Source organism: Oncorhynchus tshawytscha, linkage group LG16 (genome assembly GCF_018296145.1).
Source record: "Oncorhynchus tshawytscha isolate Ot180627B linkage group LG16, Otsh_v2.0, whole genome shotgun sequence".
Classification (NCBI taxonomy): Eukaryota; Metazoa; Chordata; class Actinopteri; order Salmoniformes; family Salmonidae; genus Oncorhynchus; species Oncorhynchus tshawytscha.
Genome location: NC_056444.1, coordinates 50,402,570 through 50,428,801, shown reverse-complemented (window position 1 = coordinate 50,428,801; position 26,232 = coordinate 50,402,570). Strand labels below are relative to the sequence as shown.

The following is a 26,232-nucleotide window of genomic DNA, read 5'->3' as shown; positions in this document are numbered from 1 at the left end:
CACTGATGCTCTTATGTTATGAATATTATACCGTCTTTGATATAATATCTGGCAGAATGTACTTTTCTCATGGATGATATGAATCTAAGTTTTAGGTAAAGTTGGTCTCCCATTAATCTGGGCATGTTGACAGTGCCCAGATGGGCACACCTGGCAGGAGATGCCAGCACACACCAGGAAAGATGTGTGTGTGTGTGTGTCAGTGGAGGCTGCTGAGGGGTGAACGGCTCATAAAAATGGCCAGAACTGAGCAAATGAATTGGCATCAAACACCTGGAAATCATTTATTTGATACCATTCCACTGATTCCACTCCAGTCATTACCACGAGCCCGTCCTCCCTAATCAAGGTGCCACCAACCTCCTGTGGTGTGTGTGCGTGCGTGCGTGTGTGTGTGCGCACACTGGGAGAGAGTGCAGCGCTGGGGAAAGCAGGAGCAGTGCTGTGGGGGGAGCTGAGGTTCGCTAAGTCAAAGATCAGATCCTAAAGACCTCAGTCTGTGCATGCACATCCACTATAATGTACATTTATTGTACGCATACATACCTCTACAGCCATTATTACCAAGACATTGTATGCAGTTCAGTTTCTATTAGATTATCTTTTTGTATTTGTAAATGAATCTTTCTCTCCCTCTCGTCAGTGTGTGATACTGAGGGACTACATTCATTCTGAACTGAGAGAGTACATCAGCACCCTGAAGAGAGGGGTGCAGCGAAGAGCGATGCCATGGCAACGATTGTTGTGCCAGACAGGACCCATACTCTGACCACATGATCCTACTTTCTGGCCCCTTCTCCAACTTCCTCCCTGAGCCGTGTCATGACCTCTGTCGCCTTCTCGCTAACTTCCTGTGCCAGTGCTATCAGGACTGGGCAGGTGAGGAGTGTCAGGAAAGGGTAGCCTCGATCACTAATACTTAGGTGAGGAGTGTCAGGAAAGGATAGCCTCTATCACCAATATATAATATAATAATACCTCTTGTTTATTTAGTTGTTGGACAGTGGCCTCATTGCAATTCCACCAAGGGTATCAAATTGAGAACAGTGGCAGTTGCCATGCTAAGGCACTTCCTCGGCGTACTCATTAAACACAATTCGATTCCACGCGTGACATGTTGAAGTTGTGATAGTCAGACAGAATTTCCCAAATCGGCACAGTGTTTCAGTAACAAAATGGGTGTGGCATTTCAAAATACATTTCCTGTCAAATGCATAAATGCAAAAGAATACCACTTCTAAAAGTTAGATCAAATCGAACCTGAACCATGTCTGTATCCCAGTGCAGTTGTGTGAGTGCAGTTGTGTGAGTACAGTGTTCAGAACCCTGCATTCATACTGTATGAGTCTCTTCTTTGTGTTATATGTCTACCAAATCAGGAAACATTCTCTGTGGGTTTTATAACACCTGGGCTCTGATCATACGGGAGTAGGGGCTAGGAGTTGTTTCTGGGTGGGCCCAAGTTCCAATACCATGTGCAGGGAAGGGATTTGACTTGATGTTGGTGTAACAGTCTCATTGTCCATGGGGCCTGTAGGACAGGTCCCTCAGGGGCCAGGGGGTGAAGGGTGTTCCTTTCAGTGACCTCTCCTTTCAGTGACCTCTGACCTCTGCTCCTCAGAGTCCTCCTGTGATGGCTGAGAGGTTATGGCGCAGCGCCTGCAGCTCCTGGATGAGTTGGGAGATCTCTAGGGCTGCAGCCTGTCTCTCCCTCACTGCCTTAGTTAGGGACCGGAGAGTGCTGCCCTGCTGCACTGGAGGGGGGGGAGGGGGGGGAACGCAGAAACACAGTCATACAAAGGGACACCAAGGCAAAATGTGCAGGCACCGTTGGATTGAGAAAGAGCAAATGAATAGCTTTACCTAAGAAATAGAAGATAAGAAGTAGCATCAATAGCATCAGTGCTATCACGGTGTATCGAAACGAGGTGGGCGTCAACAGGTCTCGGAACGTCCTCTGCCATCGACTTGTCATTGGATGCCCCGTCTGACAGACCACCGGTCTGTCCCTGAGATGGGGGTTCCCATTGGTGGAGGGAGCAGGAGGAAGAGGAGGTCGTCTGCTGCCTGAAGAGAGCATAGAGACAGTGGAGATTATAGCGACTATAACCAATGGGGAGCAATGAGCAGCACATTTCAGTGGTGCCTTTGGATGCAAGTCTATAAATGTATGATACAGCACGGCAATGTCTAGTACCTTTGTGGTTGTATTCTGGGTGGGTTCGGTGTAGGTCGTTGATGGACTCCACGGAATGTAGCTCGATCTCAGTTAGGTCCCGATCACTGATCCGGGTAAAAAATACTGGAGTGGTAGGGGATGGAGGGGGTTTTGCCATTTCCCCTTGAGGGAAGGAGGGAGAGAGAGAGAAGAGGGCGACAAAATTGAACCCACATGGCCTGTCATGGACACCAGATTTCTAAATGTTACTGCTGAAAATCTATATAAAACTGTTATCTGAAACGTGGAATTTGGACTCAGGGCTAAGACCAGTGGAGAGTTGATTGAGAACAGGCCTTTTGTCCGGCTGTGATTTTCTCCCCCACGTCAAGCCAAAATAAGAAGCCATTTTAGCCATGCAGCCTAGTTGATATCAGAACAAATGTACTGTACAACAATGCTATAAGCACACTAAGCTGCTACATATCAGCATGATGGCATTGATAGGCAGGCACTATTATTTTGATGATGTAAGGGACACATGAAATACTTTCACACACACAAAAACACATGGATGATTCATCAAACCAAGCATGTCTACCCCTTTTCCTATTCTGGTATCAGGGCTTCACCCAAAAACTTTCGGGACACAATATCCACACAATCAATCAAGTGTCCAGCTAGTGCCATCCACCAAAATCAGCCACCTTGCGTTCTTCCCTCTCTCTGTTCTTACCTTCTGTTAATGATGATACAGGAGAAAGATACTGAATTCACGTGTCTCTGAGTGTGTCTCCACAAGAACAGAAAGCTGCTTTCAATACGTTCCCGATACGTGTCGTCAACAAATGATGGAAAAGGTGAGATGAACGCAGGACCATGATACACACAAACAGAATATTCATCCACCACGGTATTAGCCTTCTAAATAGAGTCCAGGTTGAAATACTGCCTCGTCACATGGAAGTGAGTCCAGTCCCAGTGTTTTGAGTCTGTGTCTTGTGACCCCGAACCCTGCCCTGTTCCCTGCTGCTAGCCCCTACCCTAACAGCTTCGACCCTAAAATAGAAGCTGGAACTAAGGTGGTATTAATAGCTGCTACTGGGCCATAGGATCATTCCATTATCCAACAGGGGCAGAGGAGACACAGTAAGCAACAGAACAGAGCAACAGAGCAAAGTGAAAGGTCCCCGAATAGACTGCTTTTTAGTGTGTTAATATGTTATTAATATGCAATTCAACAAGTGATCCAATGACAGTGTAAAGCTAACAGTTTATCTATTCAATGTGAGACACATCAGGCTATATTGAAGTGGATGAGGAGACACAATATAGTGTAACACATTGCTACTGCTTGAGAGGTAGGCTACTGTACCATCACCCCAGATCCAGAAATGTTACAGTTTTAAGCAAGTTTGCTGCAATTCTACACATTTTGCCATACAGAGATAAGATTGAGCAATTTCATAACACATTTGATGCAATTCTAATCATTTTGCCATGGGGTGGAAAAAGATGTTTGTAGTTTTTAATGTGAGAGCTGAGTGAGACTGACAAACAAGATCAATGGGAGCCTCTCTGCTGGCTGCTAGAGTAACTACCAATCACATTTCGTTTTGCTGACATATGGCTAATTGCCTGACTATCAGTCACTGACATAACAAGAGAAAAACTGTTGATGGGGAACCCAATTTTGAAATTCCCCTCGGCCACTAGTTGCCCTTCCCTGGGCTACAGTACCTTATGCAGACTTCAGTGTAGGCCTACTATCTGTGCCATGAAAGTCCAGACCTCCTGACAGAGATGGTTGTGTTTTGAAAGTGTCCTGACAGTAGGCGTATTCACGTTTTTAAAAATAGGCAAAGACAGTAAGACAAAGCTTGTGTGAAAATGTTGTTATAACGTCATCATTCCTATACAATCATAAAGTACTACAATATGCATACTATTTATGTATAGAAAGAAAGAGAAGTGTAGAAACAAATCATGTACGATCTTTCTTTGTTCATGACAGCAACATGTTAGTGTTGATACACAATCCCAGCCTGTGTAGTGTTTTTCCTCCAAATGTTTGAAGAATGTGTAACTTAATCAACTACATTTCCCAAAATTCCTTGGTCTGACCATGGTCGCTGTTTTATTGAGAAAGCAGAATTCCGAGTACGGAGTCGAAAGAGTTGGCGACGGCGAGGTGTTTATGGAACGTGGTTTCGTCTGCAAGGAAGATACGATGTGGGCTCGGATGCTGTTTGGCGGGTTCGGATTCGGTTTCCGAGACCCGAGGGAGTGTCTACAGAGCGCTGGACTCGGATTTGCCGCGAGGCAGGAGAGGCATGCTTCAAATTCAGAGGTACTGTTCCATCAACCTGCAGGGCAAATGTATGCAGCTCACTAAAAGCCACCCAAAACATAACAATGCTAAAGGATTTGTATATGCAGTTGGCCTTGTGCTTGGAAATATTGTATATTCATTTGAACCTACTTTTGGATTATTTTTTCATATACAGTTGAAGTCGGAAGTTTGCATACACTTTAGCCAAATACATTTAAACTCAGTTTTTCACAATTCCTGACATGTAATCCTAGTAAAAATTCCCTGTTTTAGGTCAATTACGTTCAGCACTTTATTTTAAGAATGTGAAATGTCAGAATAACAGTAGAGAGAGTAGAGATTTTATTTAAACTTTTATTTATTTCATCACATTCCCAGTGGATCAGAAGTTTACATACACTCAATTAGTATTTGGTAGCATTGCCTTTAAATTGTTTAACTTGGGTCAAGCGTTTTGGGTAGCCTTCCACAAGCTTCCCACAATAATTTGGGTGAATTTTGGCCCATTCCTTTTGACAGAGCTGGTGTAACTGAATCAGGTTTGTAGGCCTCCTTGCTCACACACACTTTTACAGTTCTGCTCACACATTTTCTATAGGATTAATGTCAGGGCTTTGTGATGCCCAATCCAATACCTTGACTCTGCTGTCCTTAAGCCATTTTGCCACAACTTTGGAAGTATACTTGGGGTCATTGTCCATTTGGAAGACCCATTTGCGACCAAGCTTTAATTAACTGATGTCTTATGATTGCTTCAATATATCCACATAATTTTCCTCCCTCATGATGCCATCTATTTTGTGAAGTGCACCAGTCCCTCCTGTAGCAAAGCACCCCCACAACATGATGCTGCCACCCCCATGCTTCACGTTTGGGATGGTGTTCTTCAGTTTGCAAGCCTCCCCCTTTTTCCTCCAAACATAACGATGGTCATTATGGCCAAACAGTTCTATTTTTGTTTCATCAGACCAGAGGACACTTCTCCAAAAAGTATGATCTTTGTCCCCATGCGCAGTTGCAAACCGTAGTCTGGCTTTTTTATGGCTGTTTTGGAGCAGTGGCTTCTTCCTTGCTGAGCAGCCTTTCAGGTTATGTTGATATAGGACTCGTTTTACTGTGGATATAGATACTTTTGTACCTGTTTCCTCCAGCATCTTCACAAAGTCCTTTGCTGTTTTTCTGAGATTGATTTGCACTTTTTGCACCAAAGAATGTTCCTTTCTGAGCGGTATGACGGCTGCGTGGTCCCATGGTGTTTATACTTGCATACTATTGTTTGTACAGATGAACGTGGTACCTTCAGGTGTTTGGAAATTTCTCCCAAAGATGAACCAGACTTGTGGAGGTCTACAATTTTTTTCTGAGATCTTGGCTGATTTCTTTTGATTTTCCCATGATGTCAAGCAAAGAGGCACTGAGTTTGAAGGTAGGCCTTGAAATACATCCACAGGTACACCTCCAATTGACTCAAATGATGTCAATTAGCTTATCAGAAGCTTTTCCAAGCTGTTTAATGGCACAGTCAACTTAGTGTATGTAAACTTATGACCCACTGGAATTGTGATACAGTGAATTATAAGTGAAATAATCTGTCTTTGAACAACTGTTGGAAGAATGACTTGTGTCATGCACAAAGTAGATGTCCTAACCGACTTGCCAAAACTATAGTTTATGACTTCAACTGACTTCAAGATTTCGATATATTTTGTTATCAAACCTTGATTTTGTTCTTATTTTGATGCATAAACCATTGCAATATGACAGAACAGTGATCATGTTTTTCATGCTCCACGTTTTTTCCCTCTCTTATTTGTGACACACTTGGTCACGCAAGTCAAATCTACATCTGTCCCAGCGGAATGCCTCCGCACCTGCACCGATGCCCTCACTTGACTGGCTGCTACAGATGAGGATTTTAATTAAAAGCATGAGAGTAGGGGATTATTGATAGCCCCGCCTCAGAACCATTATCTCGAGAACGAATCTATTTGAATGTCCCGATTCTCAGTTCTCGTGAGATTTCATTTCATAATTTACGCTGCTGGAGATTTACTGCCAGATGTTAATAGAATGTAATGTCTTTCTCCAAGGCTACACTAATCCACTGCAAGTCACAGGGTCCTTCTCTGAAATCTTCCTTCGATTAATAGTATCCCTGTGGAAAAATGAGGGGTTGAGTACTAATCCGTTTTAAGAGTGGCATGTTATATTTTGTTTAGACCTTGTTTACACCTCTCACTGCTATTTACCATTGTAAAGAATGTATGTAGGACTGTCGTTCACTGTCTATGGTCAATTAAGAAGAATAGGTAGGTAGACATCCGGGAACACTGAACGCATCGTACCTATCAAGCACTCGCCAGTACCGCTCCATCTTCGACGTCTAGCCACGTGTTACAGGCGAGAGGGATTTCACTATGCAGATTTGGGAACTGTCAGATATCCGGCGGTCATTGTATTGGCCATAGCGTCCATTTTGTGTCTCTCTCTATCAGAGCAAAGTCCATGGGGGAGAGACCGAGGGATATTCATGGAGTCTATGATTGTTGGAGACGTCGCAGAGCTGACGGACAACCAGGTGAGAAAAATGTCTGAAAGCCAAGGCACACATGTGTGTGCATGCCCACACACAGACACAAGCACACATAACACCCACACACACACACACACACTCTCTCCTCCCACTTTTTTTTTTAAATCTCAAGGGCACGCTCACCCTCTTCACCAATGACAAGGGAGGAATGAATGATGATATCATCGTCACCAAGACAGACCAAGGCTACCTCTACGGGGTGTCCAACGCTGGCTGTGCAGACAAGGACTCCGCCAACATGAAGGTCAGTAGTCCGCAGACATCCACGTTTTGGATGGATTTGTAATGCTTTGATAATATGTCATGTCTGTATGTGTTTCGTTTATGTGAGACTTTCTGTGCTTGCTGTAAGCTAGACTGGCAGAGTTTAAAGCAGATGGCCATGGTGTGGATCTGGAGTTTCTGGAGGAATGTTTGATTGCCCGTTCAAGGGAAGTTCTCTTATGGCAACAGTTCTACTCGATATGTTTATATATCGGAAGGTTCCACAACGTTGTGCCCTCCTGAACATGGCCCTGCGTTAAAGTAGTGTTTGACCTGAGTCGTATTCATTAGGCACCAAATGGAAGAAAACAGACTGAATGAAACAGGGAGCGAGTGACTGATCTTGTCCAATAAGAAACACTTGTTTTTGTTTTCCATTTGAAAAACATTTGGCTACAGTGTGCACTAATGAATACAACCCTGTACATGTCCTCCTCAGGTACCTCCATGGCCCAGGTGCTCCAGTCGGGTCTGACAGATGACCTCAGCAAGCTGACCTTCATGACCAGCACCTTGGCCACAGTGTTTGGGACCCAGGGCTGCAGGCTGACCCGCTGTGGTTCCCCCGGAGAGGATGGAGTGGAGGTGTCTCTTTCACTCGTTCTTAGTACTTCAGTAGAGGTGGATGTTCTTGTGTGCATTTCCTTCAAGTATCCTTTGTCTGAAAGCAGTAGGCCTTTGTAAACAAGAATGTGTTTATTTCCCTGTGAAGCAACCTGTCAAGTATTAGACATTTCCTCCTGCTCCTGCTCAGATCTCAGTGCCTAAGTCTGGCGTGGTGGCCGTGACTGAGCACCTGTTGGCCAACAGTGAGGTCAAGCTGGCCGGACTGGGGGCGCGAGACAGTCTGCGGCTGGAGGCAGGCCTCTGTCTCTATGGCAACGACATCGATGACTCTACTACCCCTGTGGAGGCAACCCTGTTGTGGACTATAGGTGACTCCTCAAAATTATACACTCCCCTATAGAGCAGTATGGGTTGGTGGGCGGGCGGGCGTGCGTGCGTGTGTGTGTGCATCAGTGTTTGTGTTGGTTTATGTGTGCGTTTGTGTCTCTGTTTGTGCTAATTGGGTTGTTTGATGGACTTGCAGGAAAGCGGCGGCTTCAGGCGAAGGATTTCCCCAGTGCGGAAATCATTCTCCCCCAGATAAAGGCAAAGACAGCAAGGAAGCGTGTGGGTCTGGTGTCCTCGGGTTAGAGGATCTCTACTAGCTATGACAAAATACAAGAACAATCTATGTATTTTCACTGTGGTGAGGTTTGAATAATCATATGTAAAAATGTTATCATACCTACTTAGGATCAGGATGCCACGCCTGATTATTTCAGTTATCTTTCAGTGGGCCTACACTGGAGTGTTATTTAGGCCCAACTGGCCCACTGTTCCGTTGAAATGCAGCTGTGTGTGGATTGCTTTTGAGATTAGATTCAACTTTCATTTCATCTGTTTTTTTTGCCCCTCCCCCTGCCTGAAGCAGAACATTGCCATGGGTTACGTGGATGCGCCATACGCCAAGAATGGAACTCCCATTCAGGTGGAGGTGAGGAAGAAGCCGGTGGTCACCAAGATGCCCTTTATGCCTACGAATTACTACTCTCAATGGACACCCAGTTTATGCGATCAGCCTGCATGCCAGTGGACAGTGACCTGACCAGACATACCTTCTCCCACCAGAGATCAGTTTATCAGAGCAATTCTGCCCCCTTGTGTTTACCTCGAGCATTGACACTCAAAGCTGAAGGACTGCGAGGCTTCTTTAGCAACAGAGAACTGGTTATGTGTGTGTGTGTGTGTGTGTGTGTGTGTGTGTGTGTGTGTGTGTGTGGCCTCGCCTGCAGCCACAGCTCAACTCAACTATAAACACAGCTGAACCCTTGATGATGAGGCTTTTCACTCCTGTTATCTGAAGCGTGTTAATGGTCCTCAGACCACAGTGAGTTGTATGAATGTTGCATACGGTTGGAAGGACAGGGCATGGAAATCGCTGACTGGTCCTCAAAAGCAGCGTAACGTGCTACGTAAACCAAGAGACAAAGCAGGATGTCGCTTGAACAGGACTAGTGTGCAAAACTTATTTTCTCCTTTCTAATACCAATTAGACGTTGAATTTTTTAAAAACGTGCATTTTGCAGGCTTAGTGACCCAATGACGTGTGTGTTACATAAATGTTCACTAATTACTAACCTAATACTATATATCAACAGGACCAAACGCTCCATATGATTCCAAATAGGCTTGTACAATGATCTTAGTTCCCAACAACATTCCCAACAAAGTGAAACTTAACAATACAATACATGTTGTGTAGTGGAGGGTAAGTGCAGCTCATCCCCTTTTTTTAACCTTCAACAAATGACCCACCTTTTACGGAGAAATTCGTCGAAAGTATAGAGACCTTTACTTTTTTCACAGGGGACCGGCGATCAGTTTTACACAACTATATATTTCTTCCCACCACTACATCACTGATGATATGCGTTAACATGTGGCCAAAAAACTTACAAGGAAAGCTTTAGAAACTAGAAGTGGGACTATTGTAAAGTAACTTAGAGGTGTTCGGGGTCTCGCATCTCCCTTGTACGAATGTTTTGGGATTGACGTGTGAATGCCTTCATTTTGTATAGCTAGGTAATTATGTCATTTTTGTATCTAGCACCCTTCTATTTTCCTTGTCATATAGGGTGTAATTCACAATATAATACACATTTCCCTTCGTTGTGGAATGCCTTAACTTTGAAGAAATTGCTTTGTATTTTTGGAGGTCACTAATTTCATGGCATCATGACTCCACTAGATCAAAGTTAAATATTATCTTTCACTGATCTCATTTGCTAAAATGTGCTCATTAGCTGCGAGTACGATTGCCATATTTGTATGGACTATAGTCACTGTTTATTCATGCATTAGTCAATGGGGATTGATTAATACACTATGTTTTTGTCCATTTAACTGAGATTGTGTTGTTTATAAATGATTCTATAAATAATTAAACACGATAAAAGGCACAAAATAAACCAATGAATTAGTTTCAAACTGCTAGTGTTATTTCCGTTCCTCACCACACAAATCCTCAGACAGACAACCCAAACAGGTTGATTCGATGAATTAATGCTTTGGACACTTGAGTGAGAATCATCCTATGACTACAATACCCAACTTCGCCTACAATATCTAAAAAGAGGTGGAGCATGTCCGGTCTGGAAAGCGGTTACTGAGGAGAAGATGGTGGAATTTGAAACAGTAATGTGCTCGATACTCTGTCCCAAACACTTTGACAAATATTTTCTATCTCAACCTGGCATTAGATATCGGCTACCCGGAGACAACCACAGATAATATATTCTGAAACATTGAAGAAAACGAGATTCATCGAGTTGTAAAGCTAACTCAATGATATTGTCTGCCGTGGTGGCTGAAGCGTGGTGCCACTGAAAACGCGACGTGGGTGTATTGTTAGTTTGGCTAGCCAAGTTTTGGCTATATTTGTTTTGGAAATCTGGTGTCATCGCACAAACGGAGAACTTGAATATCCTCTGGGATTGTGTTCAAAAGACTGACACCGGTGGTGCCCTGCTGACAATTGGAAGGGAAGTGGTGAAGAAACCTGACTGGCGACATGCCAAGGATTAAAAAAGGGAAACGTGGTTCAAACAAGTGTAAGCTAACTGCTAACCCTTTATTTTTTTATACCAACACACGATCATGTGTAGTAGAAGTAATATCTTCTATACTGGACAAAGTAAGATGGCATAGCTAGTTAGCTAAGTGTTGTGCAACTGCCAGAATTGATCTGCATATGGAACAAAGTTACTAGCTATTATAGTACTTCCTTATTGAATGTACATTTATTTGATACTAATACATTATAACGGCTATAAGACAACTGTATGCTATGCATTGTTTTATTTTTGTATTCCTAGCTAGCCAATTCATCTTGCCTTTGCTAACTTTGGTTTGTATAATTTACCACTTGATCATTCAATAGTGACAATAAAACAGTGTAACATAACGTTAGTGGCAAGTCTGCTCTAAAGCGAGACAAGCATTAACGGTAAAACGCTTGTCCCTGAGATACTTTTTTAGCAGGGTTCGTGTCAATCTCTGAAAATGTCTCAAGTGAGGTCATTTGCCTGTGATGGGCCAACACGACTCGAGCCTGGTTCTTTGACCGGCAATGCTGTCACATTTCACACGTTTAGATCGGAATGCGGGACATACAGTTACAATGATTGTGTGTGCGCTTTTCGTAATACCTATTGTGTGCCGACCACAGGTTTGCCAGAGCTTGTAGCAATATAACTAGCAGGGCGTTCTGCTCGCCGCCCCTGGTAAATTGTGGTTTGATGTGAGTAGTGCACATCACATGCTGACGCAACACATCTCCCGTGGACATTTCAATGGCGTACTCCTCACGTTTTCGTCTCCTTCTCAAAACCCATTGGAGGAGAAGATCAGAGGGGAGGGACCTCTGGCTTTCTCATCCAATGGATTTTGAGAAGGATATGACGAGGGGTAGAAGAGGAGCATGCCATTGGGTTCTTCTCTGTGTCGGATTGCTGAAGCTGAAACTCAGTTTTGCCAGATGTACAGGTGGCCAAATTTCAGAAGTGTGGCAGAAACCTCCAAATTATGGATCATAATGAACTTCTGCTCAACTAGAATGCATTAGCTAGCTATCTCCAAGTAAAATCCAGGTTTATCACAACCACAGACTAATCTCATAGTAGATTTTACACTTACACACAACTCTCCATATGACAATACTAAAGATGGCAGAATTCATCTTGTTCCATTTATGAGAATTATCCAACTGTAGAAAATGTCCTGACAGGTTTACAGAGAAGACTGTCTGGGGGAAGCAAGCGATATATTTCTGAAAGCAACATGAGGAGGTTTAGTCTCTGTCTAAAAGTCTCTTCCTCCACCCACGGCCAACTTGCTATCCATCCTCCCCTCCCCACCTGAACCCCTTTTACAGGCTCTCTCCGACATGAGGTTCTACAATTGCAGCTGTCAGCCAAGGGCCCCCTGTCTCTCAAAGGTAACACAGCAGAGCTCCAACCCCTTGGCCTGCTTCAAACCTTACTCCTCATTTGTCACCTGGACCCATTTTATGCCTATGGCCATCTGTCAACTATTCCCGTTTGACCATCACATTCCAATACTTCCCCACCCACTTAACTCCTCTTTACCATTAGACGTCATTGTCACAATTAATATGGTCTTGCATGGCCCATGACGTTGCAGGTGTAATAGCTTCAAGCGTTCCTAACCATAGCTGTGTTCAAATACCCATACTAACATAGTGTATACTACATACTTAATTGGTATATACAACATACTATATACTATTAGGTCATTTTAGTATACTGTAAACCATCGGTATCATTTCAGTTGAGTGTACTAGCGTTTCGCCTGTCTACCTGGAAGTTGATGCTGTTGCTTTGCAACCTCTTGGTAGCTTGTTAGCATAACAAATGACTAGCTAGACATTTTACGAATTCGGGTGTGTTCGTAAATGCAATCTGGAGTGCCAGAGTGCGCTCTGGGCGTTTGTAAATCCAGAGCGTTGTCAGATTGTCCGTTTGTAAATTTAGAGTGCTTCGCTCTCTGGCTGAGGAGTAGGGTTGATCCGAGCTTTCTGACCTCACAACGGCAGTCAAGCACCCAATCTACCTGGCTAACGTTGGCTAGCTTGCTAGCTATTTCCAGACACAAATGAGAGAACAGAACTCACTCTGACCATTTTACTCGCCCTAGCAGAGCTGCTTAGACTGTTTGTTATCCAGAGTGTTGGTGACCTTAACTGTGCTGCTGGCAACAATTTAATTACGCTTTTTTTTGCCAACATATATTCAACGGGTGTTGAGCGTTCGATAAATTCATCCGTTATTCTGCACTCTGGCACACTCAGACGAGAGTGCTCTGAAATCGAAGTAGATTGTTAATTCTGTCTATGTCCATTGAGAACGCACAATGACACTTAGCTAAGAATGACGCGAATAATCAACTCAATAAACGTTGGTTAGTTGGATTGTAATTAATATACTGCCTGGCAAGTTCAAAGTATTAGTAGTCAACTAACATTAGGTAACTAGTTAACAACATACCGGTACATATTACTGCTGTAATGCGATGTGGTTCATAAGGATAGCGTAGCTAACAAATTCAGCCAACAATGTGTAACGTAACTAATTTGAAAAGTCATTACTTTATGACATTGCGCAACATTTTCTTAACATTTGTCATAGTTAAAGCTATGAATTTGTATCCATTCTCTCGTCGGACTTTGGCAGCATATTTTTTGCCGTTTTCTTCAAATCTGAGAATTGTGAAGCCATGCCCATTTGCTGAAGAAATGCATTATTGGCCCAAAAAGCACAGAAATAGTGTCCACTTGCTTGTATACTTCATATTTTGGCGAATTTAGAACAACATCCGGGAACTTTTGGCGTACTAACTATATCCGTACTATGACCAGTTGAGTACTACATACTCAATTTATGTCACAAATAGTGTGATTCGTATGAGTATTTGTACACAGCTCTTGTCTTTTGGGAGTTGACTGCCATATGTTTTCCCCTGCCTCACATCACCTCAGCTGGTCTCATGTCCCAGGATTCCCAGCATTCTCTCCCCCTCTGTCCTGCTAACGCTGTATCACCAGATGGATACTCCCAGCGCCACCCTCCCCTCTCCTGATTGTGATGCCATGTTAGCCAACTCACTGACCTCACTCTTCTCATAGAGGCTTCATTCAGAATGCTGCATGGCACTCTCTCAAAACCATAGCATTACCATACGTCAGCTTTCCTATCGCATACACCCTGTGTTGTTTTGATGCTCTATGGTTCACGTTCTTTCCTCAGAGAAATCTGTTTGTAATTCCAGTCATGTTGTGATGTGCCAGAATCTGACTTACCGTAGGTTTTTAACCTTGAGCAGCTGGGAAATTGCTTGTGAAAATCTGTGTTAAAGACCCAATTGGCCAAGACTAAGTCTATATGTGGGCACAGGAAGCCAATGCCACTCAAGCGCCTCCCCTTGGCATGACTGAGGTGCACTGTAGACAGTTGTGGCAACGTTGAGTGATCGCTATGGGCTGACACGTGCATGGTGTTTCGGAACACAGGCACGCACACTCCCCGGGGGGGTGTCAAGGTTGACCAGTAAGTCACGTGACTGATAAAGGCCCACTCAGGATCACTAGTAACAGAGTGGTGAGATGAGTGACACTTATTGAATTAGATCAATGGCAGTCATTGTAGAATAGAAACTAAATTAATGGACATGTTTTCTGGAAGCCATTGTTTATCTTTGGACTTCATAGTAAATGTGGTCATACTATGTAAGCCTTTATTTAACTAGGCAAGTCAGTTAAGAACAAATTGGCCTACCCCGGCCAAACCCTAACTCGGACGACGCTGGGCCAATTGTGTGCCGCCCTATGGGACTCCCAATCAATTCCGGTTGTGATACAGCATGGCATCGAACCAGGGTCTGTAGTGATATGTAGTGCCTTAGACCGCTGCACCACTTGGGAGCCCATATTACATAAGCTTGGAGGTCATACTATTATACAAGCCTGAGGACACTACAATACTGTTGTATTGAACAGGAAGGGGATTGTATCGCTGGATTCCCTCCGTCCAGGTCTGTCAGCCCGGTGAACTTTCCTCCAGTAAAACTCTCTCTGCTAGGGCAGGCCAGATGACTGGCTGGGCTAGTGGGACAGAGATATAGGTGAAGGTGTGGGGGGGTTGGGCTGTGGGGGGGTCAGCCTGGCCAGGACTGGGTTAGGCTCCCATGCTGGCTCAGGACTTTCTAATGTCAGGATTACCGTGGGCCAGTCACATAGTCGTTGCAGTGAGCCGACCGGTCATTGTGTGGGATGGGGGTCAGGCAGGTCGTGTCAGTGTGACCCAGAGGGTACTACCTCACTGTGGAACATGGAAACTATGGCGTCTACAGGGAACAGTACTGTAGTAAGAGGAAAGGTCATACCTGTGTCAGGGCCACTGAGGTCATGGATCTCATTGATATCCATAAAGCCCTCCATGGTAGACGAACTGTCAAATCAAGATGGAAAAATACAAGTCAAATGTTATCCAATTGACCAGAAATACTGTTGATTTAATTGAAGCACATGTACAAGTTGAAAGACTTGTGAGAGGTTGTCCTGAAGAGCTGTCCCTCACATTGAATTAAGGCAGGAAATCAACATTTGCCCAACAGTTGGTATCTGTAGTTTTAATAGCAGACAGTGTAGAACCAGTCAAATGTTAATGTTATGGAGACTATGATGTTTCTGCCACCTGTCAGGTCAGGGCCACAGTCCGGTAGCTGTGCTACTGGCAGTGCCAGTCGGTTCAAATCAAAGGTTATTCATTTATTGCATTCACAGATTTGCAGATGTTATCGCAGGTGCAGCGAAATCCTTGTGCGTCAAGCTCCAACAATGCAGTAATACCTAGCAACAAATAAAACACACATAATCCAGAAAAATTCTCTAAGGGTACCTAGGATGAGCCATGACTAGAATACAGTATATTACGTGTAGTATGTAAACATTTAAGTGAGCAGTGTTCCGTGACTGTATGTACATAGGGCAGGAGTCTCAAGGTTCAGGGCAGGATACTGGGCAGAGGGCTGCAATTGTTGACTGCTTAACAGTCTGATGGTCTGGAGATGGAAGCTGCTTCTCAGTCACTCGGTCTTTGATGCACCTCTGTCTCCGCCGTCTAGATGTTAGCGGGGTGAACAGGCCTTTGCTCGGTTGCTGGGGTCCTTTTGATCTTCTTGGAGGGCAGGCGGTGTGCCTCTGGTGATGCATCGGGCTGACCGTGCCACCCTCTGGGGAGCCCTGCGGTTGCGGATGGTGCGATTGCCGTACCAGGCGGTGACACACCCTGACGGGATGCTCTCGAATTGTGCATCTGTAGAAGTTTGTGAAGGTCGTAAGGGCCCAAGCCAAGTCTTCAGCCTCCTGAGTTTGAAGAGGCACTGTTAGGCCGTCTTCACCACACTGTGTGAAAGGACCGTTTCAGGTTGTTAGTGATTAGCACACTGAGAAACTTGAAGCTTTTGACCCTCTCCTCTGCGGCCCCGTCGATTTGGATGGGGGCTTGCTTTCTGCTGTAGTCCACAATCCTTCATTTGTGTTGAGGGTGAGGTTATTTTCTTTCCACCAGTCTGCCAGGGCTCTCATCTACTCCCTGTAGGCGGTCTCACCGTTGTTGGTAACCAGGCTGTTGTGTCGTTAGCAAACTTGATGATTTTGTTTGAGGAGTGCATGGCCACGCGGTCATGGGTGAACAGGGTGTACAGGAGGGGGGCTCTGTTGGGGATCAGTGTGGTTGCCTATCTTCACCACTTGGTGTCAGGAAGTTCAGGACCCAGTTGCACAGGGAGGGGTTCTGACCCATTGGCCCTGTGCTTAGTGATGTGATTGGAGGGTACTGTGGTGTTGAAGGCTGAGTTATAGTCGATGAACAACATTCGTACATAGGTATTTCTCTTGTCCAAGTGGGATAGCGATTTCATAAACTATGGTTCGGGAATCAAAGTGAGCCCTGGGCATGTTAGAGGTGGGTCACGAGTTATGAGAATACATCTATGATCACAGTTATTTCTTAGTTTGGCCCTATGGAGGACGATTTGGGTCATGGGTTGACTGTTAGTTTCTCATTTGGGTATCAAGCTGAAAAAGTTTAAGAACCCCAGGTCTAGGGTGTAAGGAGGTGATATGGTCCCTAACTAGTCCCTCAAAGCACTTCATAGTGACAGACGTGAGTGGTGCGGGCATGGGCACAGGAGTGGTGCTGTCATGGGCGCAGGAACAACGCGGCCAGCATTCCCAGTTTAGCTACGCGGATGTGCTCGTGTCAGCTCCGTGGACAGAATAGACCCTGCTCTCTATAAGGAGCGGCTCCTAGGATATCATTACTGACGGACACCAACAGCTGAGCCACTGACAGCGACATGGTTCACTTCGAGCTCACTCGTCTTCTGCTCTCACTTCCTCTCCTCTCTGTCCTCAATTCTTTCTCTCGTTCCCATAGGCGGGAGGAATGGGGTGAAGGGTGAGTCGGGTGCCAGTGATGATGAGCTGGCGTCTGACGTGCTCAGTCACTACAGCAGCGCCAGCGAGAGCGCCTCAGTCGTGGACGAGGCCACTGGTGGGTACACACACACAGACACACAGACACAGACAGACAGAGAGGACAGCATCATTGCCTTGTGTATCTGGTCCACCACAGGGGGAGGTGGTGAGCCAGTAGATGAACAGACTGCCCAGGAGGAGACAGAGGACAAGCTGAAACAATGTATAGATAACCTGATGGACAAAAGGTGCGTCTCACAGGTTTTAAAATGTTTTTACGAAAGGACTTATTGTACACATTTTAACTGCACAAAAAACGAAAGCCACCGTTGCTGCTAGTACTTGGCTAAATGGACAATAGGAACATGCGGTGCCTTCAGAAAGTATTCAAACCTCTTGACTTTTTCCACGTTTTGTCATTAAAGCCTGAATTCGAAATGGATTTAATTTACATTGTTTGCCATTGGCCTACACACAATAATATCCCGTAATGTCAAAGTGGAATTATGTTTACAAATTAATAAAAAAAATGTAATGTCTTGAGTCAATAAGCATTCAACCTCTTTGTTATGGCAAGCCTAAATAAGTTCAGGAGTAAAAATGTGCTTCAAGTCACATAAGTTGCATGGCCTGTGTGCAATACTAGTGTATAACATGAGTTTTGAATGACTACCTCATCTCTGTACCCCACACATACAATTATCTGTAAGGTTCCTCAGTCGAGCAGTGAATTTCAAAAATAGATTCAACAACAAAGAACAGTGAGGTTTTCCAATGCCCTGCAAAGAAGGGCACCTATTGGTGGATGGGTACAAGTACTTTTTAAAATAAAAAAGCAGACATTGAATATCCATTTGAGCCATTTGGTGAAGTTATTAATTACATTTTGAATGGTGTATCAATATCAAATCAAAGTTTATTTGTCACGTGCTCCGAATACAACCGGTGTAGAAATGCTTACAGTGAAATGCTTACTTACAGGCTCTAACCAGTAGTGTGAAAAAAGGTGTGTGTGTAGGTAAGTAAAGAAATAAAACAACAGTAAAAAGACATTTGAAAATAACAGTAGTAAGGCTATATACAGACACTGGTTAGTCGGGCTGGTTGAGGTAATATGTACATGTAGGTATGGTTAAAGTGACTATGCATATATGATGAACAGAATGGCAGTAGCGTAAAAAGAGGGGTTGGTGGGTGGTGGGACACAATGCAGATAGCCTGGTTAGCCAATGTGCAGGGGGCACTGGTTGGTCAGACCAATTGAGTTAGTATGTACATGAATGTATAGTTAAAGTGACTATGCATATATGATAAACGGAGAGTAGCAGCAGCAGTTTGGGAGGGGGGGGCACACAATGCAAATAGTCCGGCTAACCATTTGGTTACCTGTTCGGGAGTCTTATGGCTTGGGGGTAAAAACAGTTGAGAAGCCTTTTTGTCCTAGATTTGGCACTCCGGTACCGCTTGCCATGCGGTAGTAGAGAGAACAGTCTATGACTGTGTAGACAGTCACTACAAAGACACAGGTGTCCTTCCTAACTCAGTTGCTGGAGAGGAAGAAAACCTCTCAGGGATTTCACCATGAGGCCAAAGGTGACTTTAAAACAGTTGAATGGCTGTGATGGAAGAAAACTGAGGATGAATCAACAACATTGTAGTTACTCCATAATACTAACTTAATTGACAGCATGAAAAGGAAGCCTGTACAGAATAGAAATATTACAAAACATGCATCCTGTTTGCAATAAGACACTAAAGTAAAACTGCAAAAAATGTTGCACGGAAATGGACTTTGTCCTGAACATAAAGCATTATGTTTGGGGCAAACACAACACATCAGCATGGTGGTGGCTGCATGTGGTTATGGGTATGCTTGTCATTGGCAAGGACTAAGGAGGTTTTAGGATAAAAAGAAACGGAATGGAGCTAGACACAGGCAAAATTCTAGAGGAAAACCTGGTTGTCTGTTGCTTTCCAACAGACACCAGGAGACAAATTCACCTTTCCACAGGACAGTAACCTAAGACACAAGGCCAAATGTCAACTGGAGTTGCTTACCAAGACGACATTGAATGTTTTTGAGTGGCCTAGTTACAGTTTGGACTTAAATCTGCTTGAAAATCGATGGCAAGACTTGAAAATGTCGGTCTAGCATGATCAACAAACAACTTGAGACCTTAAAGAATTGTAAAGCGAATGTGCAAATATTGTACAATCCAGGTGTGCAAAGCTCTTAGACTTACCCAGAAAGACTCACAGCTATAATCACTGCCAAAGGTGATTCTAACATGTATTGACTCAATACTAATCTAATCAAGATATATTAGTGTTTTATTTTTCATGATATGTAGATTTAAAAAAAAAAATGTTATACAAATCTTCCAATGAGAGAGAGTTTTGTTTAAATCGTTGACAAACAATCTACACAAATCCCACTCTGTAAAAAGTCAAGTGGTGTGAATACTTCCAACAATGGTGTAAGAGTTGTCCTCTCGTAACGACAGCATTAGGCAGAGATGTGTAGCGACGTACTGACGTGGCTCTTCCTCCCGTCCCGCTCAGTGCAAAGACGCGCCTGGCAGCCCTAGACTCTCTGGGAGGGGCCTTTTCCTCCAAGCTGCTCTATGACTTCCTGTTAGAGAGACGCCTCACCGTCAGCGACTGCCTGGAGAGGAGCCTGCGCAAGGGTGAGACGCCACAGCACTGTGTGTGGGTTGTGGTCTATGAATTACAGTGGTAAATATAGTCAAACGTACATCACTTTAGGTGGTGTTGGTCAGAGTAAAAACTTGAAAAGATGATTAGGACTTACACTTGCTCTACCATACCTTTTTATTTGGCTTGAAATGTAACTATTTCTATCCTAAATGGACCCTCATCGAGTCTGAATTTAGGCTCTACGAATTCAGTTAATCTTCTGATTGACCGAGTCCCGCGATAGCCGGACTTCTCTTGTCGAGCTTGTAAAAAGGGATCTGACCCCTTTTCTGTCCCTCTGCTCTGTTTCTGTCCCTTCTCTCCGTTCTTCTCTCAGGTGGTGGAGAGGAGCAGGCTGCAGCGGCCACTGTGTGTGCCCAGCTGTGTGTGCAGCTCGGCGGGGGGGACGAGGGTGAGGAGGGTTTCAAGATCCTCCGGCCCGTCCTCAGCGCCATCATGATTGACGGCTGTGCCAGTGTGGCCGCCCGCCAGAGCGTGAGTGTCACCGTTGGCCTTCGTCACACTCCTGTTGTCGACGGCAGTTTTTCCACTAATAGTGCCTTCTTGTAAGTCGCTGTTTTTTTTTAAAGCTGTTCATCCCTCTTCCTCTTGCAGTGTGCCCGAGCGCTGGGTATGTGCTGCTACGTTTCTGCTGCGGAAGACGGAGAGGTGAGATTCTCTAGAAATCCTTTTCATCCTATTTCTCTGTAGCTGGAAAAGAGATGTAGTATGGAAAATCAAGATCCAGAAATTGAGTCTGAACTCTCTCTCTCTCGCTTTTTCTCTGTCATAATTTTTTCCTCTTTTCCCTCTGTGGCAGGACTTGGTGAAATCCATGAGTCACCTGGAGAGTGTGTTCACCATGTCGTACCCCAACCGCGAGGGCACCCTGCCCACCCCCAATGCCGGTACCCCTGGGCTCCACGGCGCCGCCCTGCATGCCTGGGCCCTGCTCGTCACCCTCTGCCCCGCCTCCCGCCTCACTGTGCTGCTGGACCTGTGAGTGACACACACAGACCGACAGTGTCTCAAATGACACCCCCGTTCCCCATTTAGTGCCGTAGTGCTGTCCTGCATATTTGACTAAAGAAGTGCACTGCATGACCACGACGTGGGGAATAGGGTGCCATTTGAGACACAACCAGGATCTGAATATATATATAACCTGCCACGTTGCTCATCACACGTCATCGGTCTCCTCTTGTGCTCAGACATCTACCCAAGCTACAGGCCTGCCTGGAGAGCAGCGACGTGAACTACAGGATAGCTGTGGGGGAGACCATAGCCTTGCTGGTTGAACTGGGAAGAGATATAGACAGGGTATGTTTTGCCTAATGAACAACCCGGGGCTGTATGGATCAAGCATCTGAGTAGAAGTGCTGATTTCTGATCAGTTTTGCTTTCTCGATCACAATGAATATGATTACATGGGGGGGGGCTGATCTGAGATCAGCACCGACGTTCTCTAACACTTTGTGAATACAGGCTCTGGTTCTACTCGCTCGACAGCTCAAACACAATATGCAGGCAATGTAGAGGAAGTGGGGGGGAAATCCCCGCTGATCTTTGTTTTTCTGTGTAGGAATTTGAGTTTGAAGACAGCGACACGCTGTGCGAGTCCCTGAAGGGCCTGGCCACCGACGGCAACAAGCACCGTGCCAAGAACGACAGGAGGAAACAGCGCACCATATTCAGAGAGGTGCTACATTACATCGAGGTGAGGAACCACGAGTCGCCCTGAACCGGTGCAAGGTTCTAACGTTGCTCGAGGGTTTTTAAATCACACCAGGCCAGTCACTGTAACTGGAGACCGTTGGTCAGTCAGTGAGAGAAATATGTCATGTTGATTTTTTAAAATTTTTATGACATTTTTGCCCAACGTCGTGCAGAACGAGGACTTCTCCGAGGAGAAGATCCGCTTTGGTGTGGAGGGCATCTACATCGACAGCTGGATGCGCAGGAGGGTCTACGACGCCTTCAAAGAGGTGCTGGAGTCTGGAGTGAGACACCATCTTCAGGTTTGAACAAACATCTAGGTCTATAATTGTGTTTGTAGGATATAGTTGATATCTATGCTATAAAAAGACTATCTCTGCAACCAGCATGTTCTAATCAAACCTTTCTGGAAGGTGTTTGATGCTTGCTTGCCTCTTACATATCCTTTGGAAATGGCTAGTTTTAAATGGTGTGCCTGGTCTTGTCTCTCTAGTTTAACCCGCTGCTGAGGGACATATTTGGCCTGGGACCCCCCCTGATACTGGACTCGTCTGTCAAATCCAGCAAGATCTCCCGTTTCGAGAAGGTGACCCCCATGGCCTATGACTGTCTCCAAACACACCTACCACCAGCACATAACCACTCGTCATGAAACCACAACCACTGACAAATACCCACTTAACCTGACACTTACCTGTTCAACAACCACATGGTGCATTTCATGTGAGAACTCCACTGTCTAATTATACTGAACAAAAATATCAACTTAGAATGCAACAATTTCAAAGGTTTTACTGAGTTACAGTTCATATAAGGAAAATCAATCAATTGAAATTAGTTCATTTGGCTCTAATCTATGGATTTCACATGACTGGGCAGGGGTGCAGCCAAGTGGGTGGGCCTTGGGGGGCATAGGCCCACCCACTTAGCAGCCAGCCCACCCATTGGGGAGCCAGGCTTAGCAAATCAGAATGAGTTTTCCCCCACAAAATAGCTTTATTACAGACAGAAAAACTCCTTAGAAGCCCCCCACTGACGATCCACTACATGAAGAAGCCGAATGTGGAGGTCCTGGGCTGGCGTGGTTACACATGCTCTGCTGTTGTGAGGCCGTTTGGACGTACTGCTAAATTCTCTAAAACGTTGGAGGAAGCTTATGGTAGAGAAATGAACCTTCAATTCTCTGACACCAACTCTGGTGGACATTCCTGCAGTGAGCATGCCAATTGAAAAAATATGTGGCCTTCTGTTGTTACAAATCGGCATATTTTAAAGTGGCCTTTTATTGTCCCCAGCATAAGGTGCACCTGTGTAATGCCCATGCTGTTTAATCAGCTTCTTTATATGCCACACTGGTCAGGTAGAAAGATAGGCTCACTAACAGGGGTGTTTTAAAAAAAAAAAAAAAAAAAAAATGTGTGCACAAAATTTGAGAGAAATAAGATTTTTGTGCGAATGGAAAATGTCTGGGATTTTTTATTTCAGCTCATGAAACATGGGACCAACACTTTACATGTTGTGTTTATTTTTGTTCAGTGTAAATGCATGTCGGTTAAACAAAAATGTACTGGTCCGTTTTGATTTAGCAGTACCATGAAATGTTATGAGTTTGCCTAGTCTTCACAGGACTGCCCTCCATATTGGCATTCTCTATTTTGAAGGGTGTAAGTCTAACCTGTTTTTATTTTCCTCTCACAGCATCTGTTCAACTCCGCGGCATTCAAAGCCAGGACTAAACTAAGGAACAAAGTGAGGGACAAGAGAGCAGATGTGATGTGAGGAATTGACGAAAGTGCCGTAGCCATATAGGACGAGGACTGAGAAGAATACTGAGGTGTATTCATTGAAGCGAAAGGTCTGGAATGTTGGAGACCAATGTAATGAATAGAGCTGACATGATTTCCTAGTCAAAATGACAGACAATCCTATCTGTTCTACACAGTACATTTCTATAGTGAACCTTCTGTAACGTTGCATTGTCATCCTGCTCCCTACCCTTCGTCTCACAGGACCCAGTGGCTGCTGCCATACCAGGGACTTTGCAGATGGTGCAAACGTGTTTTTATTTTATTTAACACCTCAATAAAACTGACCTATGAGATGCCTGAAAATAAAACTAAAAGGTAGTTTATTGTACCTTTTTTTTAAATTAGTATTTTGGAAGAACGTCTAAAACCATTTTTGGTCATGTATTTTACTTTCTAATTTATTGAAAGTGGGAGAACAGTATGGTTTTTAAAGTAAGTTATTTTTAGACTTCAAATATGGGAAGAGGACTAAGAGAATTATGGTGTAATTTTTCATGTATATTTTTATGCAGGTTGGTTGTGCATAATAATGCATATGTATATACAAATGCATATGTATGTATTCAAGGAGTGCATTGAAGAATGGAGATGTATTTTGACAAGCAATGCTATAATAACCCAAAGGGTTCGGCAAATTAATTGATTATGGATAAATTAAATGTAATAAACACTCACACCAAGACTATTTGTTGATTATTTTCCTTAAGTGGGTTTAAAAAATATATTTGAATGTTGACATTGTACTGCAGATACCAAAGGCAAGGCATGAAAAGGTACCAATTAAACTCAGCAAAAAAAGAAACGTACTATCACTGTCAACTGCGTTTATTTTCAGCAAACTTAACATGCGTAAATATTTGTATGAACATAAGATTCAGTAATTGAGACAAACTACAAGTTTCACAAATGTGACTAACAGAAATTGAATGTGTCCCTGAACAAGGGGGGGGGGGGTAAAGAGTAACAGTATCTGGTGTGGCCACCAACTGCATTTTACTGCAGTGCATCTCCTCATGGACTTTGCCAATTCTTGCTGTGGGATGTTACCCCACTCTTCCACCAAGGCACCTGCAAGTTCCCGGACATTTCTGGTGGGAGTCGCCCTAGACCTCACCCTCCAATCCAACAGGTCCCAGATGTGCTCAATGGGATTGAGATCCAGGCTCTTCGCTGGCCATGGCAGAACACTGACATTCCTGTCTTGCAGGAAATCATTCACAGAACGAGCAGTATGGCTGGTGGCATTGTCATGTCAGGATGAGCCTGCAGGAAGGGTACCACATGAGGGAGGGTCATGTCAGGATGAGCATGCAGGAAGAGTACCACATGAGGGAGGAGGATGTCAGGATGAGCCTGCAGGAAGGGTACCACATGAGGGAGGGTCATGTCAGGATGAGCCTGCAGGAAGGGTACCACATGAGGGAGGAGGATGTCAGGATGAGCCTGCAGGAAGGGTACCACATGAGGGAGGGTCATGTCAGGATGAGCCTGCAGGAAGGGTACCACATGAGGGAGGAGGATGTCAGGATGAGCCTGCAGGAAGGGTACCACATGAGGGAGGGTCATGTCAGGATGAGCCTGCAGGAAGGGTACCACATGAGGGAGGAGGATGTCTTCCCTGTAACGCATGGCGTTGAGATTGCCTGCAATGATGACAAGCTCAGTCCGATGATGCTGTGACACACCGCCCCAGACCATGACGGACCCTCCACCTCCAAATCAATCCCGGTCCAGAGTACAGGCCTCAGTGTAATGATCATTCCTTCGAAGATAAACGCAAATCCAACCAAATCATATTTATTTGTCACATACACATGGTTAGCAGATGTTAATGCGAGTGTAGTGAAATGCTTGTGCTTCTAGTTCCGACAATGCAGTAATAACCAACGAGTAATCTAACCTAACAATTCCAAAACTACTACCTTATACACACAAGTGTAAAGGGATAAAGAATATGTACATGAGTGATGGTACAGAACGGCATAGGCAAGATGCAGTAGATGGTATCGAGTACAGTATATACATATGAGTTGAGTAATGTAGGGTATGTAAACAAAGTGGCATAGTTTAAAGTGGCTAGTGATACATGTATTACATAAAGATACATATACATATGAGATGAGTAATGTAGGGTATGGAAACATTACCCCTGCCTGGTGATAGAAAACCGTGACTCGTGTGAGAGCACTTTTTGCCAGTCCTGTCTGGTCTAGCGACGGTGGGTTTGTGCCCATAGGCGACGTTGTTGCAGGTGATGTCTGGTGAGGACCTTCCTTCCTACAAGTCCTCAGTCCAGCCTCTCTCAGCCTATTGCGGACAGTCTGAGCACTGATGGAGGGATTGTGCGTTCCTGGTGTAACTCGGGCAGTTGTTGCCATCCTGTACCTGTCCCGCAGGTGTGATGTTCGGATGTACCGATCCTATGCAGGTGTTGTTACATGTGGTCTGCCACTGCGAGGACGATTAGCTGTCCGTCTGGTCTCCCTGTAGCGCTGTCTTAGGCGTCTCACAGTACGGACATTGGAATTTATTGCCCTGGCCACATCTGCAGTCCACAGGCCT

The 26,232-nt window shown here is 44.6% G+C and overlaps 2 protein-coding genes across 3 annotated transcripts; both read left to right on the top strand.

Annotated features, from left to right (window-relative positions):
* Positions 1 to 7,020: 7,020 nt before the first annotated feature.
* LOC112215842 (aminomethyltransferase, mitochondrial-like) lies at positions 7,021 to 10,417 on the top strand. Its single transcript, XM_042299914.1, has 6 exons — positions 7,021 to 7,068; positions 7,196 to 7,331; positions 7,787 to 7,932; positions 8,102 to 8,282; positions 8,438 to 8,605; positions 8,797 to 10,417. Exons 1-5 carry the CDS (start codon positions 7,021 to 7,023, stop codon positions 8,542 to 8,544), a joined length of 618 nt encoding a protein of 205 aa, XP_042155848.1. The 3' UTR covers positions 8,545 to 8,605; positions 8,797 to 10,417.
* A 142-nt stretch (positions 10,418 to 10,559) lies between these two features.
* On the top strand, positions 10,560 to 24,352 carry LOC112215841 (interferon-related developmental regulator 2). Of its 2 annotated transcripts, XM_024375268.2 has the most exons (13): positions 10,560 to 11,003; positions 12,326 to 12,388; positions 17,409 to 17,525; positions 17,607 to 17,697; positions 20,012 to 20,136; positions 20,484 to 20,641; positions 20,762 to 20,815; positions 20,967 to 21,145; positions 21,358 to 21,466; positions 21,729 to 21,863; positions 22,036 to 22,164; positions 22,356 to 22,448; positions 23,561 to 24,352. In XM_024375268.2, exons 1-13 carry the CDS (start codon positions 10,964 to 10,966, stop codon positions 23,639 to 23,641), a joined length of 1,374 nt encoding a protein of 457 aa, XP_024231036.1. In that variant the 5' UTR covers positions 10,560 to 10,963; the 3' UTR covers positions 23,642 to 24,352. The 2 variants fall into 2 exon arrangements, with proteins under 2 accessions (XP_024231036.1, XP_024231037.1); XM_024375269.2 differs by lacking the exon at positions 12,326 to 12,388.
* The last annotated feature ends 1,880 nt before the right edge of the window (positions 24,353 to 26,232 follow it).